We start from the raw sequence: 17,697 nt of genomic DNA on the forward strand, positions 1-17,697 counted from the left end.
ATCCAACTGGATCACTTTAATCTCGTCATCACCCGTAACATGGAATTCCCCAAGTTAAGTGACCAGTAAATGACGCGTCAGAAAACTCAAAAAATGTTATTTAGCATTCCGGTTTGCGGACAGTATCATATCTTAATACCTACTAAAGAACGAGGATCACCGTGACGCTGTACAAGAAACTTAGTTTTAATTTAGCGTGCGTGCAGCTTTTTATCAAACGAGATCTTAAAGAAGCCTGTATTCCTCAGTATCTAAATTATCTTCAATTTCCGTAGCATAGCACGCGGCGCGGCGCGGCGTATACCTATGAACCGATGCTATTAAAGTATTAAGTATAAAGGTACTATGCGGCACGAAAGAAGTCCCGCAGATATAAATATTTCTATCCAGACACTGCGACTTACTTTCGTGGTGCAGGTTCTAGGTTTCTAGCTACGCGGTTAATAAACCAACTCTATTTGGCTAAAATATCGATGTACTTGTACTACCTAATACCTATAATTTTACGGCTATAAATTACCTAAGTATAGAACAAATTAGGTAATATTTAATAGGTAGGTAGGTACTATATTATTAGTTACCTACATAGGCAGGTAGAGCCACTAGACACTAGCTAGGTAACTATCATAGTTACATCCACCACCCTGATAGGGATTGCGGGAGAAAGTCAGCCTGTCTGGCATTCATCGTTCAAAAAACAAAACAACACACACAGACTAAGCAAACCAACACTCGTGACAAAAGATTTCCCTGAAAATGACACTATTCGAGGGTATTGTGTGGACACTGAGCTGTGCGTCGTCACGGCCCGTGGCGCTGTATGCCTGGCCATCCTTGCGCGGAGGTCAGACGACACCGGAGCCTCAGCCTTTGACCTCGGGGTCGGAAACCTGTCTCGTTGAAGGACTGTTTTGTTTAGATACGTCTGACGACTGTTGAGGTGTTGTAGAAGAGCAAATGAGGGAAGGAATGGTACCGGACTTGCACCAATGAGTTATTAATTTACACTAACACAGTTGGTTCGACCATTATAGACGGCGCGCCGCGATACGGATCACCAGTCACCACCTATGGTCTATCCATTTTACGATGGATGTACCATAAAATCATCCGGAAAAGATATATGAATGTATGAGGCTTGATGATGATATACGTAGGTACAAAGTTTGGGTTGCGCCTGAAAAACTAATAAAGCAAATATTCAAATATACAGAATAGAATGTCGATTCGAATACGGATTAAACTTCGGTAGGTATATAATTTAATATTTCGTCCTGTTCTTTTATTTAGAGATAGAAAAGGACAGGTATGAAATAAGTTTAGTCCTGTCGAATAAATCAATTGGATACTGCGTCATAGAGTTTCGAATCGACACCAATTACCAAAAATAATACAGATAATGTTATCGATTCTGTCACGCTTCACGTTACAAAATATTAATTAGATATAAGGCTAAAGTAATGTGATAGAGTATCCACTCTACAAATATTTATAGAGTAAATACCATTTACGACCCACTTTATCAATTATGACACATTTTATCCGCGATGTTGTAATATTTGTAATAAGTAGGTGAGTAGGTACGATAAGCTGCAAAAGTCCAATCAGTTTCTTGCAAAACAATAAATTAACAGGTTGCACTTAAGACCTCCTGTAGGCTCTGCACGGTAACCGCACCGCGCGCGGTTAGAATTATATCGAAGCCTTCGACCAATAGCCGTTTGACGTCCATCTACGTAGATAGCATTCGTATCGTTTATTGGTCGAAGCGCTCAATATAATTCGCGCCGCACGCGGCGCGGTTGTCATGCAGAACCGGTAGGTTGGTTACATGTCGTTTCTGTAATAGACCAAAAACACCTACAAGAACATAAATTTTATAATTATGACAACTAATGGTTCATAATTTTATCACTGTTTACAAAGAATTCGTTGGGCTCAGTGACTAAACTTTTGCTATTTGATTGAAGGTAGGTAAGTACATGTAATGTACCCAGTATGAATGAATGGACTCATTGTAATGGATAAATACTATATTGACATTAAACCGTTGTAAATCCCGGGTTTGGTTTCCGCTCGGATCAATTTCATTGTGTTTCCTCTACCCACCCCCTTTGGGATTTTGGGCGTGAGTTTAAATGTGTAAAAAGTATATTTTATGTCCCACTGCTGGGCACAGGCCCTCGACCGACTCTCTATGTAGGATTATTGCATTATTTTACCTTAAAGGTTGACTGACTTTCAAAATGTTTTCAAAACATGAACAACAAACAAACTAAAACGTAAACATTTTTTTTGCCCTCAGCTATATTTCAGATAATAGTCACTAAAGCAGGAGCCTCCTACCTACCTAACCTCGTATAAATTTGCCGGTGACAAGTCCGATTTTAATGTATTTTTTTCTTTTTGAGGTATATTTTTTTAAATAAGTAATATTTAAAATCAGAAACATTTTCAATATCGATATCATCAAAGTCATTTTTTCATGACTAAGTTCGTAGGTAACGTTTTTCACAAGTCATTATTCATTGTTGTGAATAAGTAGGTAGGTATTTAAGTACAGATAAGACGAAAATACATTCGATTTCATCATGAAAACATTACTTACAGATCTGTTAACAATCGTCCGGTTAACATCCGTCCTCTGAAAAAATGCGCAAGTCATCATGAGATTTGTCTGAGAACCTACAACAACTAGACGATGTAGTTCTGTGTCATGCGACTATGCGTGCGTCCCTCACTTAGTATAAAACGCAAGCCCTCCCTCCTCTCAGTTATTCAGTCACTAAATTCCGTGCTGGCTGAACGTCCAGTTGTGCTCGTGCCCGGATTTTGTCTTAAAAAAAGTAAGTTAACTTTTTATTTTTACTTTTTAACATTTCTTTGCCGGAAATAGTGCAGTGACATATTCGGAAACTTTATCGATATTATCGACAGTTTTGTGTTTTTATAAACGCTCGTTGTTCTTAATTGCATAAAGAATTAAGATAATAAAAACGCACGGATGGTTTATGAACACTAAGACGCCAATTAGAATCCTACTGTATAAATGACATACGGTATTACGTGAGGAATATTATCAAGTAGGTAGGAACTACACCCTACTTATTTAGCACGATACAGTTTATTGTTTGTGCGTACCTCTACCGACTGTAAATAAAACAGTTTCTGTAGTATCTCACCTGACTTTTACTCGCGAGGCAGCTTTAATTTCGAAAGTGCTCTATATTCGGGGTCAAAACAATGGTTTCGGTCATTTCCAACTATCGTACCACTGTGAAGTGAAAGGTAGTAATAAACTGGTTAGTTGAAATTGATTGGCATGCCATGACAAATTCGTTATCTACCTACGTGTAGATACCTAAGCCTCCCACACGTCATTTTACCTGTAATTAACGTTCGTTTGTTAACCAACTGACCAACTACCCACATAGTCCCTATGTCGGTACATGGACATAAAAAGACCTTACGAAAAATGCCAATTTTAATTTAAATTTATGGAAATTAAATCATTATAAAACTAAACAAGGACGTGAATGAAAGGAATATTTGAATGTTGTTTCAAACGCCGGCCGGTGTTTTTATGGTCGGCGTCGTCCATAAATAGGATGCTGTTTTTTTAGATATTGTGAACACACGTCTGTGATTGATGACAAGATACGTTAGGGGTTAGCGTCAAATTACTATTATTATTAACTCATTTTTATTTCACTGGAGACCTGAATAATCTGAGTTAGGCTTTTTATTCTAAGTGGCGATGGTATTCTCTTCTACTCATATTTTCCAGTTATTTAATTAATCTACTTACAGTTAGAAGAAAATAATATGTGCCTAGGTAACAAGTTATCATACTTTTCTTAAATGAAAATAACATTGTTTAGTTTCGTAAGTATTTTCCGCCTTTAGTCATAACTCTCTAAAAAAATGCAAATATCTTTTACACAACTACAAACCGCAACGGTAACGGGCGTAATAGCGGAACGTGTAGTTTCAATATTATTCAATGTCTGTTACAAGTAGCAATTTGAACACCATTTTCTTGCCAAGGCCACAATGTTTGTTTGAACACAGAAAATGACCCTAGCAACCAAGCCAAAACCGTTATGTTTTTTTAGTAAACATGATTAACTAAAAACTTTTTGGACTTTTTGGAATGTAACGTAACAATTTAAAACTTACGAATTATAAAAAAATGTTTATACATAGCCTATAGGTTATTTTACCTACATAATTTATATAAAGTAAACAATGAAAATCATAGGCTTTTAGAACACAAAAGTAATGGTTTTTAGCCGTTTATTTTCGTTTAATGAAACATAAAAGCTTATTGGAAGGTTTTGTGGTGGTTTTTCCAATTACATACCAACTTAATGCCACTATCGATCGGATGGCCCTTTAATATTCAACATCCATAGTTGTTGTGCCTACTATAAATTATACGTTAAAGCTGCCAGCATACTACGTTGTTTCTTGTTAGTTTATTATAAATATAATAAATACATTTCAGTTCTTATTATCTACTGGTTAAAGTGCTTCAGGGACTGGACGGAATATAATAATGTGCTTAATACGAAGGCTAGGTGATCCACAAGTACTAAATAACACGAACATCATCATCAGACCATTAACGTCCCCACTGCTGGGGCACAGGCCTTCCCTATGGATGGATAGGGAGATCGGGCCTTAAACCATCACGCGGGCTCAGTGCGGATTGATGGTTATTAACGACTGCTAATGCAGCCGGGACCAACGGCTTAACGTGCCTTCCGAAGCACGGAGGAGCTCGAGATGAAAACTTTTTTTTTGTGGTCACCCATCCTATGACCGGCCTTTGCGAAAGTTGCGTAACTTCAACAATCGCAGACCGAGCGCGTTTACCGCTGCGCTGCGCCACCGAACTCCTCGATGATGACTACCTACTTACTACCTATCGGAAAAAAACACTTCAAAAATAAAATATTTCAGTATCTAATACAAATTACGCTAATTATAATACTGACTCACCCATTAATCTTTCTGCAGTATACTTTAAAGATTTTTGCATTTTTTGCATGCTTAGTAGATGATATCCGGTATTTTTAACCTTGGTTTTCTTTTTAAGATTTCTAGCGATTCGCTAACAGAATTACTAGCAATATCTGAATTGTAAAATATGTACTATCGACAAATCGGTTGTATATTTTATCGTATATGTTAATTATGTGTGTCAGTCGGTAATGAAATAATTGTATCTGATTCGAAGTAATACTACCGTAAATAAGTTTTTTAGTTCAATAATACTACCTACTGTAAATTATTTTTAATTACTTTTTAATTTACAGCACATGGCGTCATGGCCTCTAGTTCTCATTATCATTGTCATGGTCTACAACAACAATAAAGCATATAAGTTGAAAGTAATTGCTAAATTCTATCAATTTCATTGTCGCAGCCTTACTTTCATCAAATTCCATGGCCAAAGCCTTCAAACTGTACCTATTCGTATACTGGTTGTCATTATGGCAGCTAAGTTAATAGTGTAAGCCTATATTTATTGAATATAACAGTTGGTACGTTGAGTTGACATTCGTAACGTACACACCTAACTTATACTGTACAGTCATGAGCAATATCATGTACCCACTTTAGAACCCTGTCGCGCTATCATATTTGACATTTAATGAGACTTACGGTTTAATTTGTCAAATAAGTTAATGTGACATGGTTTCAAAGTGTATACATATTAGTACTCGTGACCGTACACAGGAATCCCGCCTATATATACTGTTTTCATTTGTTTTACAAATGTTTATATGTTTTGTTAGTGTGCAATAAAATATATATTTTGATTGATTCATTGAATCCCCTTCTCCATCGGAGAGGGTACTGAGCACATCTACGCCATGTCCTCCGGGTACGGTACGGGTATGGGTTAGTGGAAGAAGAAATAGATGAAATCATTCATACTCAATTAATATCGTCCGCTAACCAACTACAATATATGGTACTGTTCCAACTCAGTAAAGAAATCCGAAAGTCAACTATATGTCATCACATCAGAGAGATCACACAAGAGCCACGCTCTTGTCGGTGTAGCATTCTCTATTCTTGTCTATCAAAGACCAATTCTTTCACTTCCTTATAAGACACGACGTTCGCCTTCTCTTTAATCTGTTCCATGTAAGCTCTTCTTGGTCTAACTATAGGTATATCATGTGAAATGACGCCGAAAAACGTATTATTTTTTACTAGGCCTATATTATAAACGTTTTTGTTACAGCACAATGACCATCGACCTGTACTACGTGCCGGGCTCCGCGCCGTGCAGGACCGTGCTGCTGGCTGCGCGTGCGCTCAACATCAACCTCAACCTGAAGCTGGTAGACCTGCACCACGGCGAGCACTTGAAACCTGAATATTTGAAGGTAAGCTGTTTAATATATATATATACCATTTATTTCAGGCTACAAAGAACCATACTTACAATAAATACCTTAAACTGAGTATACAAAACAAAATGATAGGTAAATGGTAGGTATTAAAACTTTAATATAAAGAAATAAAATATGTACGCATAAATTATACTTAATACGAAAAGTATTACAATTTACAACAAAATAGTTCACAATTCGTTCAACATTTTATCGATATCGACTTTTGACATGCTCGATCATTCCTATCCCCTATCTCAGATTCAGGCCAGAAACAGAAACCCCACAAAAAAAACTACAATAATATAAAACTAATAAAATTGTTTTGAGGATTTGTAGAACAACTTATTATACCTATTCATTAGGTTATTTACAAATTATATAGTAGGTTAGGTATCACTTGTGGCAGCAAGGAAAATAAATCACATAAATATAAGTTATTGTACCTACCTAGTACTGAGGATAAATAGTTTTCATAACATAATTAAATTGTTTATTAAAGGGATTGGTTACCATCAGGATATTCCTTACTTACAGGAAATTTTTCAGGAAGAATTTGTAGTCAAATACCTACCTAGATATAATAAAAACAATTGATGACATAGAACAGATCCGTACCTATTCAGTAAAATTTGCGCCGCCTTATAGGTATGTAGGATATAAGTAGATAGGTAACCTACGTAGATACCAACATAATATTTATTTTTGTTTCCGTTCACATAGGTGTCTAAGTAGGTAAGTACCTAACAACGTACCTATTTCTAATGGAAATTAAAATACTTATGTAAATTAAAATAAATATGATCTTTTGTCACGGAATAAAGATTCTGTGGTAGGAGTAAGGTACCTACATTGCGTAGATAAGAACTTACCTACCTAAGTTTCATTTTTAAATATAGAGTAGATAGGTAGGTTCTTTTCTACGAAAAATATCAGTGAAAATTATAATATGGCTTTATCTAGAATTTTCTTAATCTATATCCTAACTAGGTAAGTACCTATCTGTTGTAACGAGACTTGCTTGGCATTCGGCCAGCATTTCCCGTTGAGTTACCAGACTCAATAAGTCTTATTTACGATTTAAACTGAGAGCTAAATTCCACTTTAACGTGTAAGTACATTCTATGGCACAGCACAAGTTGCATAGCCATGAATGCAAGGCCAAATAGAGTTGTTGAATGACGTAATTTTGCGGTAGGAATTTAAGGGCGATGAACTTTTATGGGGACATGGTATTTGTTTCCATTATCTACCAGAGCAATAAACAAATAAGATTTTGCTACGAGAATAGCATCATTTCATATTTATCTTTGAGTTTTCAAGATGATGTTCAAATATGGGTTTATAATGTTTTTCTACGATAACGAAGTTGTAATTATAATGCTAGTCATTGTTGATAAAATTACGTAATTCTTAATATAGATTGTGAGAATGTGATTTATAACAGGTACCTAAGTACTTAATGCTGTTATTTATAGGAATATTTTGTGGTGAATATACCATAACAAAGCAGGACGAAGGACAAAATACTAGGTGTTAGTGACATCGTAACGAAAACTTTGAGGGATGATTTAGACCATGATTCTTAGTGAAAATAATTAAAAAAACACAAATTTCATGAATTTTCCTACAGGAAATTTCACTTGATATCAACTCAGAATCATAGTCTGAAATATCCCCCTCAATATTCGTTACGATGTCACTAACACCCTGTATAATACTTAGTCTTGCTTTGATACATTTTTTTCTGTCAAATGTGTGCATTATCCGGTTGGCAACCAACCAAGTTACTTAAAATTTTTGTCCCTACACGATTTGAATAAAAAAATATTTTTAAACTACATAGGATCTAAAAAGCTTTTTATTGACGATTAATTATTATTGTATGGACAGTGCCCTAATTAAAGCGACCACTTGTTTTAAAAGTGTCCTAATAATTATGTAAAGGTACTTATGTTAGTGTAGTGACTGTAAGGAATGTACGAATGAGAGCCCACAGACCCTGAACGCTCTCCAAGTCCGGCCAAGCAGTCAATACCATATAATATGAGCCTAATCTACACGACAGAAAAAACCAGTATCTGTCTGTTCCATGGAAACGTGACGAAAACCCACTTCCTCCGACAGCTACTCGTAGTACCGAAATCTCCATGAACCGGTTGATTGCAGTTACAACACGTAATTACCTGAATACCTGTTCCGAGACTGATACCGTTCGTTGAGTCAAACTGCATCCATCCATACTAATAAGTATGAAAGTAACTCTTTCTATCTCTTGCCTTTTCACGTTAAAACCGCTTGACCGAATCTGATGAGAATTAGCACTATGCAGACATTAAGTACCTACCTACATTGCATGAGTACGTTAACTACGCAATTCACGTAGGTCACGAGCATTAATAGGTATGTATACATTTTGGTACCATGTCACATTAACTTTTTTGACAAATTGAACTGTAAGTCGCACTAAATGTCAAATATGTTAGTGCGACAGAGTCCTAAAGTGGGTACATTATATTGCTCATGACTGTACTCGCATATTTAGTTAGTGAATTATACTCGCTCCCTGTTCGAGACGGTTTACAGTGTATAGTCTAAGTCTTATGCTCCAGCATCATCGTAAACTATAGATACACTGTTAACCGTTTCGAACAAGGAGGTTCGTATAATTGAGATAGAACTTCAATTACAGGTGTTCGTTTAATCTCTTAATAATACTACCGCGCCTATCTATACCTGGGTCGGAAAAACACGAATTCGTGACTCATAGCCTTTTTGTAAATAAAACAAACGTTTCCTAGTTTTTTACTTTCAAATTACTAGACTTTTAAGAATTTGACAAGGTCATTATAACTACCTATGTGTAGGCAATTTATTTACGTATTGGTAATAATATTTTATAGGTAATGGTAATAACTATATTACTAATCGTATCACGCGGATACTGACTTTGAAAGCGTTGAAAAATTTCCGGAGTTGGTACCTACTTCTATATTATAATATAGTTAGTTACTAAAATGCGGGGCGTTTGGCGATGTCAGGGTTATTATTGAACAGCCACAAGCTACTTCAGACGACTAAAGCGCAAAACAATTCTGCTTATGACTAAAGCCCATAGCCCAAGCCCGTAGATGTATACGCATTACGAGAGAGGAAAATACGCTTGCATTTTGTTAGCACAAAGACTGCAAAATAAGCAACCTAATTAAAAAATGTCTACTTACTTACATTGAAAGAATATCAACTAAGTACTCGTACAATCTAACGATTTAAATCTCCCTTCTAGCTGAACCCTCAACACACAGTCCCAACTTTAGTCGACGACGGCTTCGCCCTGTGGGAGTCCCGCGCCATCATCACCTATCTGGCCAACAAGTATGGCAAGGGCTCCGCCCTGTACCCTGAGGACCCCAAGGGTCGAGCCATGGTGGACCAGAGACTGTACTTCGATATCGGCACCCTGTACCAGAGATTCGCTGATTATTTCGTAAGTATTCATTTAACCTAAAATAACAATTATATTCACTCCTACGTCATTTTGCAAGGTGTTATGGCTAAGGAGAAAAAACATAGAAGAAATGACAAAGAGCTTAACATCACATCTTTTAAATACTAATACGATAGTGACGATATTATCAAAGTAAGACGATTCCGTGCTTCGGAGAGCACGTTAAGCCATTGGTCCCGGCTATTAGCCGTAAAAAAAATCACCTCCACCAACCCACAGTGGAGCAGCGTGGTAGAGTATGCTCCATACCCCCTCCGGTTGATTGAGGGGAGGCCTGTGCCCAGCAGTGGGTCGTATATAGACTGTTTACATACATACACATACATAAACTCACGCCTATTTCCCACCGGGGTAAGCAGAGACTATAGAATTCCATTTGCTTCGATCCCGACACACAAACTCTTGCTTCCTCCACATTCATCAATCGCTTCATACACGCACGCCGGTTCAGAGTAGATCGTATTGAACCTTTTCTAAGGACATCTCCAATTTGGTCATCGTAAGTCCTTCTCGATCTTCCTCTGCCAGCCCTACCATCAACTTTCGCTTTATATACCGCTTTTGCAATTCTATTATCCTTCATCCGCTCTACGTGTCCAAACCAACCTAACATTCCCTTCTCAATCCTAGTCACTATATCGTCTTTTACACCACATATCTGTCTAATCACACTGTTTCCTCACTCTATCACTCAGCTTCATATAGGCTATAGGCTGTTTATGTTAATGTGTTTCAACTATCAACCTTATAAATTTAAAAAGTTCTGTGCTTCGGTCCCGGGGTACTAGACCCCTACCTCCTTCGGTTGATTGAGGGCAGGCCTGTGCCCAGCATGTGGGACGCATAAGGCTACTTACGTTATATGTAAACTACTAAGTAAATGAAAAAGCTATCAAAAAACATACTAAGTATTCGCCGGATAGGTTCTCCCTAGGCCAAGTACCTAAGTGGCGAAGCAATCCCTAAGTATTCAGCTTTGGAATGTTCGTACGTTGCTTACGTTTGTATTCTTAATGGTTTTACGTCTATAGAAGTGATTAATGTATTTTGTAATGAACAACCATTGCTATTGACCTTAATTGTGCCAGACGGTTAATTTTTTTGTCTGAAAATAGCTTGTGAAGTAGCATGACTATGGTTTTATATCTTCATCTAACTGATTCATGGTTGAAACCCTTCCATTGAAGTACTTTTGTATAAATGTAAATATCAAGGTTGACCTAAAACCAACGCTGATGGTATTACGATAATATGGTTTTGTATAAATACTTTCGCCCACCTATAAATAAATTGCGTTCGTGACTGTTGATGGAGATCGGTGCTATTAGTACCTAATAGTAGAGTAACTGTAGTAGTCTCTCTCTGTTAGCTCTAAAATATCTATTTTTCAACATCATACTATAAAATGAATCCATTAAAAATAGGTATCAGTGCCCACGGCATGGGGCTTTTATCGAAAGGCTTTGACCAATAAGCGGTTTGACGTTTATCCACGTAGATAGCATTCACTGAATGAAATAAGACCGCTTTTTGTGTATTTCTTATTATATTTTTTGTATTTTCTTTGTTCTCAATAAAGTATCTCTGTCTCCTATACACATCGTTACATATAAAAGCGAAAGATAACTGACTTACTGACTGCCTCACTCACTCATCACAAAATCTCAGAAACTACAAGCTCTAAAAGTCTCAAATTTCGGCTTCCTTTCAGGAGGTAGGTGCCTACTAAGAGGTATTTTTCGAAATTCTTCCCCTAAAGGAGTGAAAAGAGGAGGCAAAGATATATATGTGTCTTATATTATTACACCCTTATATATTTATTATGTTGCCTTTGGCGGCTCAATTATAACCCCAGGGTTAATGAGGTTGGTATTCTACCTCACAACCCACATGATAAGTAGGAGAAGATTATTACATAAACACATTTTTCAGTACCCACAAGTGTTCGGCGGCGCGCCGGCTGATAAGGAAAAGTTGGCTAAGATCGAGGATGCTCTGAAGCTGTTGGACACATTCCTGGACGGCCAGAAGTACGTCGCCGGGCCCACCCTGACCCTCGCCGACCTCAGCCTGGTCGCCTCGGTGTCCAGCTTCGAAGCCTCCGATGTCGACTTCAAGAAATACTCCAACGTCAAGAGGTGAGCTAAGCATAATAAAAAAAGTAATTAATTTCATGGTGGTTAGGTAATTAACTTAATGTTGTTAGCAGGGAAAAATTTGAAACTGTTTCCAGGTAATACCTACGTAACTTTAATGTGCGCTGTTTGCATGTTTTTCTAAAGTGTTGACTACAAATCTTCTTCTTATCGTGTAGGCTGTAAGGTGGAATACCAGGCTCATCAACCCTGGTGTCAGGGTTATTATTGAGCCGCCAAAGGCCCCTGACATAGCTCATGTAACAATTACTCACATACATCAGTAAATAGTAACCGGAACGGTTTAACGTGCCTTCCGAAGCACGGATCGTCTTACTTTCGGACAATCAGCTGATCAGCCTGTAACGTCCTAACCCAACTAGGGATCACAAAGTGATTTTTGTGATATCTTCCCACCGGGATTCGAACCCGGGGCCTCCGGATCGTGAGTCCAATGCTCAACCACTGGACCACAGAGGACTACAAATAACTCGATCGATAAAAAGGTTATATCATCACAATGCGTAATCAAATCACTGTCATACGCGCATGCCCACTCGTCCTCTGAAACCCATGATTTTTCCTACCATACATGGTTGTGTGGGCGAGATTAAGAGAAATGAAATGAAATAAAATTTATTCGCTCTAGAGACAAAAGCCCTGATGCCGGGCAGCAGCGGTATCAGTACTGGTTGGAGGCCGAGGAAATGAATTCTGATAGGGCTCTAGCTAGAACATCACCGATTGAGAAATTGGTCGGTGTACTGCGGAACGGAAGGCGATTGGGGCAACCACCGTTCTACACTCCCTATCTATGGAGTAATGAAAATGGAGGCGATTACTCCACCGACAAGAGCGCAGCTCTTAAATAAAGGGAGTGATACACAGAAGATCTTAAATATATATTGTAACAAAAACTCCATCACTCAACCATATAGCCTCACCTTTTATAATATATTTCATTGTTATGACTTATTTGTTATGTGTACAATAATCTAGAATATTCCCGCAGCAATTCACATGCCATTTTCCCATCCTTAATTTAAATATTTTATAAGAAGACAATATTCTACTCGTTATGCATAACATTAACGCGAAAAAGTGAAAAGTTATTTCCCATATTAATTTAATAAAATATATATCTAAATTAAAACGTAAGTGTTATAATGCGTCGTTTCATTGTTACAGATGGTATGAGACAGTGAAGTCGACAGCCCCAGGATACCAAGAGGCCAACGAGAAAGGCTTGGAGGCTTTCAAGGGCCTGGTCAACAGCATGATGAAGAAGTAACATCACCTACCATTGTCGCAAGAGGGGGTGCAATTAGCAACTCAAGTTTTTCACTACAAAATCTGTAGGCGATTAATAGCAGGAGCGATAAACGCTCACTTAGTACGGCCCAGGACTTTGTTCCAATTTCAAAAATATGAAGTCGTATTTCCAATCTCACCTTTGTTCTCACACTGATTTTCAAATTCTAATTTCTGTTACTGTTTTATTATAAGTTAGATGTAAGTCACAACACAATAAAATTATTTAAAATGTTTATTTGAGATTTCATTTTTACATTTATAAGCGTTTAAATAGGCTAAAAAGCACATGATCATCTTGCTAAAGTTTATGCCTCTCAACTTAGGGTCCGCTTAACCTGACTTGGAATTATTTAAAGGTGCGAATTTTTACAGAAGCGACTACTTACCTAACCTCCGAACTCACCAGCAATTAGTATCCTATAGGCAATACTTTTTTGGAATAGGGATTCGAGAATAGAGCGTTCCAAATTAAGTATCATTCATTTCTTAGTCGGAGGCCGAATTGGTATTTTAGCAGTGTTAAAAGTAGAAACTCCAGGATTGGATTGTGTATGAAATATGAAATTCCCATTGGACAGCCTACGAGCTTGAAGGATCTCCGATTGACCGTTTAGGGAGCTGTCAATTGACGAGTCATTTTCCGGCTTGATGAGCTTGAAGTGGGGATCTTCTGGTACGTGGATCTGATGCACAAGCAAGCACATTCGGTTCAGCAACGCAGACTGACTTATAGGCCACCTGCTCGGTTGAGTTACATAGTTGACATCACTTATATTTGACATCCCCGGCCCTGATTGACTGCGCGCCAACTGCGATTTTACTTTTTTAAACTCGGCTATCAGTTTAGTGAACTCTTTCATGCATTTTAGGTCGAATACCTTGTATCCTGGAAAGGTGTTCTTTATGGATTCCCACCACCTGAAAAAAGATTCCATTTAAACGTAATAACATAACAGTCTTACTTTCGGACGACCAGGTGATCAGCCTGTAATGTCTTAGCCACACTAAAGTGTTTTTTGTGACATGTCCCTATCGGAATTCGAACCCAGGACAGGACAACGCTCAACCACTGGACCATAGAGGCCGACTCCAGTGGGTAACGTCCTTAAGTCGAGGACGAAAACGTCAACTTAAAATACCTAGCAGAATACTCGCCGAGTTGCGGAAGTTTCCAGTAAACATCTTAGAATACGGATGCAAAACTCGACAAAAAACGCAGCTACCGACTTACCTCTTGACATTAGAGAAGGGGTCAAGGTCTACGCCAGCAGCAGCTATCAAGGAGACGGTGACCACCAAAGCGAGGTCAGCGAGGGTCAGTTCAGGTCCCGTGACGTACTCGTTACCCTCCAGGAAGGTATCCAGGTACTTCAATGATTCCTCCAACTTCTTCAGCTGAGCGACCTTCGGCGGCGCGCCGGTGAGTAGAGGTGGGTACTAGAAAAGACATCTATTTTTTTAAAATACAGACTTATGCAGTCATTTCTCGCGCCACGCGGCGTGAATTATTATAGCCGTACACGGTACGACATCTTTTAAACATCACTATACGGGAGAATTTCAGAGAAACATACATACATACATACATAAACTCACGCCCGTAATCCCAAATGGGGTGGGCAGAGCCACAAGTAATCAGAGAAACATATCTGCCAATTTATTGTTTCATACTTTTAAGAGTGTGATTTTCCGTAGTCGTGTTTTAGTTTTTAAACTTTTGCATGCTATAGATTTTATAAGCTAAACAGGTTAAAAGCGACATCAAAATTAACATCTGTACAACCCTATTTGCGAATAAAAAAATGATATTGAAAGTGAATTTGCAAGTCATGTCGCTTTGCAAAGAGTAAGTAATTGTTTTATAGTCTAGTCAGTGAAACAAAATAATGTGAAATAGGTAGTGTAGACGGGTAAATACTAGGTACTTACCACTTATATAATAGCGTATAATAGCGTGCGTGTGTGCGTGTGTGTATAGGTCATCGCATCATTATAATGTAGTCAGCCTTGCTTATAGTTGCTTGGGTTATTTACTGGTTTATTATTTATTGTCTTAGTAGGTACTTAAATAAATGCGAATAGTACTTAGTAGACGGCGTCATTGGTCTTTGGCACACGTAGGGGGAAAGAGGGGGGAGGTGCTCAGCAGTGAGCAAAGACCCTCTCATCTTCCACAGTTCCTTATCCAGACAGATGTTTTGCCATAATAATTCCTCTTCAAAGGCATCCAGATACCAAAAAGAAGTGAGGAAAGAAAGCAAGGAAAGGGACCCAGATAGTCTTTCCATCGTTTTGTAGGCCAAAGGTATTCCCATTTCCAACAAAAGTATTCGTATACTTACAAAATACTGCGTAAAACTGGGGTTCAGAGTTCCCAAATCGAAGTCCAAGCGTTGGTCAATCAACGCTCTCTGCTTCGGGTCTTTAGGGTATAGAGGGTGGCCTTCGCTGTACTTGTTGACCAGATATCTGGCTATGGCCCTGGACTCCCATAAAACGAACTCATCATCCACTATTGTGGGAACCGTGTGTTGAGGATTCAGCTGAAATTTGAATTGTACCGTCTCATCATCTTCCTAGAATTAATTATCCCGTTTTTCACAGGGTCCACTTACCTAACCTGATTTGACAGGTCCAGTTTTTTACAGAAGCGACTGCCTGTCTGACCTTCCAACCCGTAAAGGGAAAACCAGCCCAATACAAGTTAGGTCACATCCCTCCGAAAATGCATTTCTCGGGAATGTGAGTTGCGCGAAAGCGCCTGTGTACAGTCATGAGCAATATCATGTATCCACTTCAGAACCCTGTCGCACTATCATATTTGACATTTAATGACGGTTTAATTTATCAAAAAAGTTAATGTGACATGGTTTCAAAATGTATACCATATTAATAGTCGTGACCGTATCTATAGGCGCTTTCTGTGACGGCCTCTGTGGTTCACTGGTTGCGCCACAGGGTTCACCGTTAGGCTTACGATCCGGAGGTCCTGGGTTCGAATCTCGTTGGCCTCATATATTCACAAATCAGTTACCCCAAGTTTGTTTAAGACATTACAGGCTGAACACTAATTGTGCAAAAGTAAGATGATCCGTGCTGCAGGCACGTTAAGCCAGGTTACTACTTACTGATGCAAGTAGTCGTTACCTGAGCCATGTCTGGGGCATGTGGCAGCTCAATAATAACCCTATAGTAGAAGAAATCCACACGATAGAAGAAGACCACTTTCATCAAAAAAATAATGCACGCTTGCCTAGAAGGCGGCTTCTGATCACAATACCTTCACAAACTCCGGTTTCAGTTGATCCTTGTTAATCATATCAACTAGATGATGGTTGCAAGTTATATTTAAAGCTGCCAGCACCATAAGCACCAATCCACACGGCGGAGACCCTAGAGAGTAATACAGCTCTATCATTTTAATGGTCTTCAGCAAAGGTTCTTCATTTTGTTCCGTCGGCGAGTCATGGTGATTAGGGAAGATGAAAATTATGAGATAGAGTTTGTTATTGTTTACATTTTTTGATATTTTTGTGGTGGTGACGTATGTCATCGGAACAAGACGTGTCTGAACTCTGAAGAGGTCCGAAACCTGAAGGTAGGTAGATCATAGATATTCCCAGTTTTCCTTTAATTCCTGAACATCATCATTTTCCTAGCGTTATCCCGTTTTTCGCAGGGCCCGCTTACCTACCCTGAAGATTTGACAGGTCTGGTATTTTATAGAAGCGACTGACTATCTGACCCTTCAACCCGCGAAGGGAAACTCAGCCCAATAACTACAGGTTAGGTTACATACCTCCGAAACGCATTTCTCGTGAATGTTTTTCTATGCATGGTCAGGAATGAAACCTAAATAGGAAAATAAATAAATTTAACAGGGTGTTACTGACATCGTAAAGAAAACTTTGAGGGATGATTCAGACCATTATTCTGAGTTAATATCAAGTGAAATTTTCCGTCGCAAAAGTATGGATCTGAAAATAATCAAAAATACTGAAAAAAATTCATGAATTTTCCGACTTCCAATTCCACTTGATATCAACTCATAAGCATGGTCTGAATCATCCCACAAAGTTTTCGTTACGATGTCACTAACACCCATACCTACTTGTATGGCTACCTGTATGTACTTGTATGGGGTGTAAGTGACATCGTAACGAATACTGAGAGGGATGGAGCAGCTCATTATTCTGAGTTAATAGCAAGTGGATTTTTCCATCGGTCTGAATCATCCCTCTCAGTATTCGTTACGATGTGACTGTATAGGTAAGTATCTAAAAACATTTCATTTTAAGTAAAAAAAGTTGAAAACGTGACAGTGTTTGAT

At 38.3% G+C, this 17,697-nt stretch overlaps 2 protein-coding genes across 2 annotated transcripts; one reads left to right on the plus strand and one right to left on the minus strand.

Annotated features, from left to right (window-relative positions):
- Positions 1-2,689: 2,689 nt before the first annotated feature.
- LOC126370301 (glutathione S-transferase 1-1-like) lies at positions 2,690-13,600 on the plus strand. Its single transcript, XM_050015150.1, has 5 exons — positions 2,690-2,846; positions 6,260-6,404; positions 9,697-9,897; positions 11,851-12,056; positions 13,242-13,600. The coding sequence occupies exons 2-5, from the start codon at positions 6,264-6,266 to the stop codon at positions 13,342-13,344; spliced, it is 651 nt and encodes a 216-aa protein (XP_049871107.1). The 5' UTR covers positions 2,690-2,846; positions 6,260-6,263; the 3' UTR covers positions 13,345-13,600.
- Positions 13,601-13,659: 59 nt separating this feature from the next.
- LOC126370365 (glutathione S-transferase 1-1-like) lies at positions 13,660-16,785 on the minus strand. The gene is made up of 4 exons (XM_050015202.1): positions 16,648-16,785; positions 15,710-15,910; positions 14,599-14,804; positions 13,660-14,285 (listed from the first exon to the last, which is right to left on the minus strand). Exons 1-4 carry the CDS (start codon positions 16,783-16,785, stop codon positions 13,847-13,849), a joined length of 984 nt encoding a protein of 327 aa, XP_049871159.1. The 3' UTR covers positions 13,660-13,846.
- Positions 16,786-17,697: the final 912 nt, after the last annotated feature.

Source organism: Pectinophora gossypiella, chromosome 10, assembly GCF_024362695.1.
Source record: "Pectinophora gossypiella chromosome 10, ilPecGoss1.1, whole genome shotgun sequence".
Classification (NCBI taxonomy): Eukaryota; Metazoa; Arthropoda; class Insecta; order Lepidoptera; family Gelechiidae; genus Pectinophora; species Pectinophora gossypiella.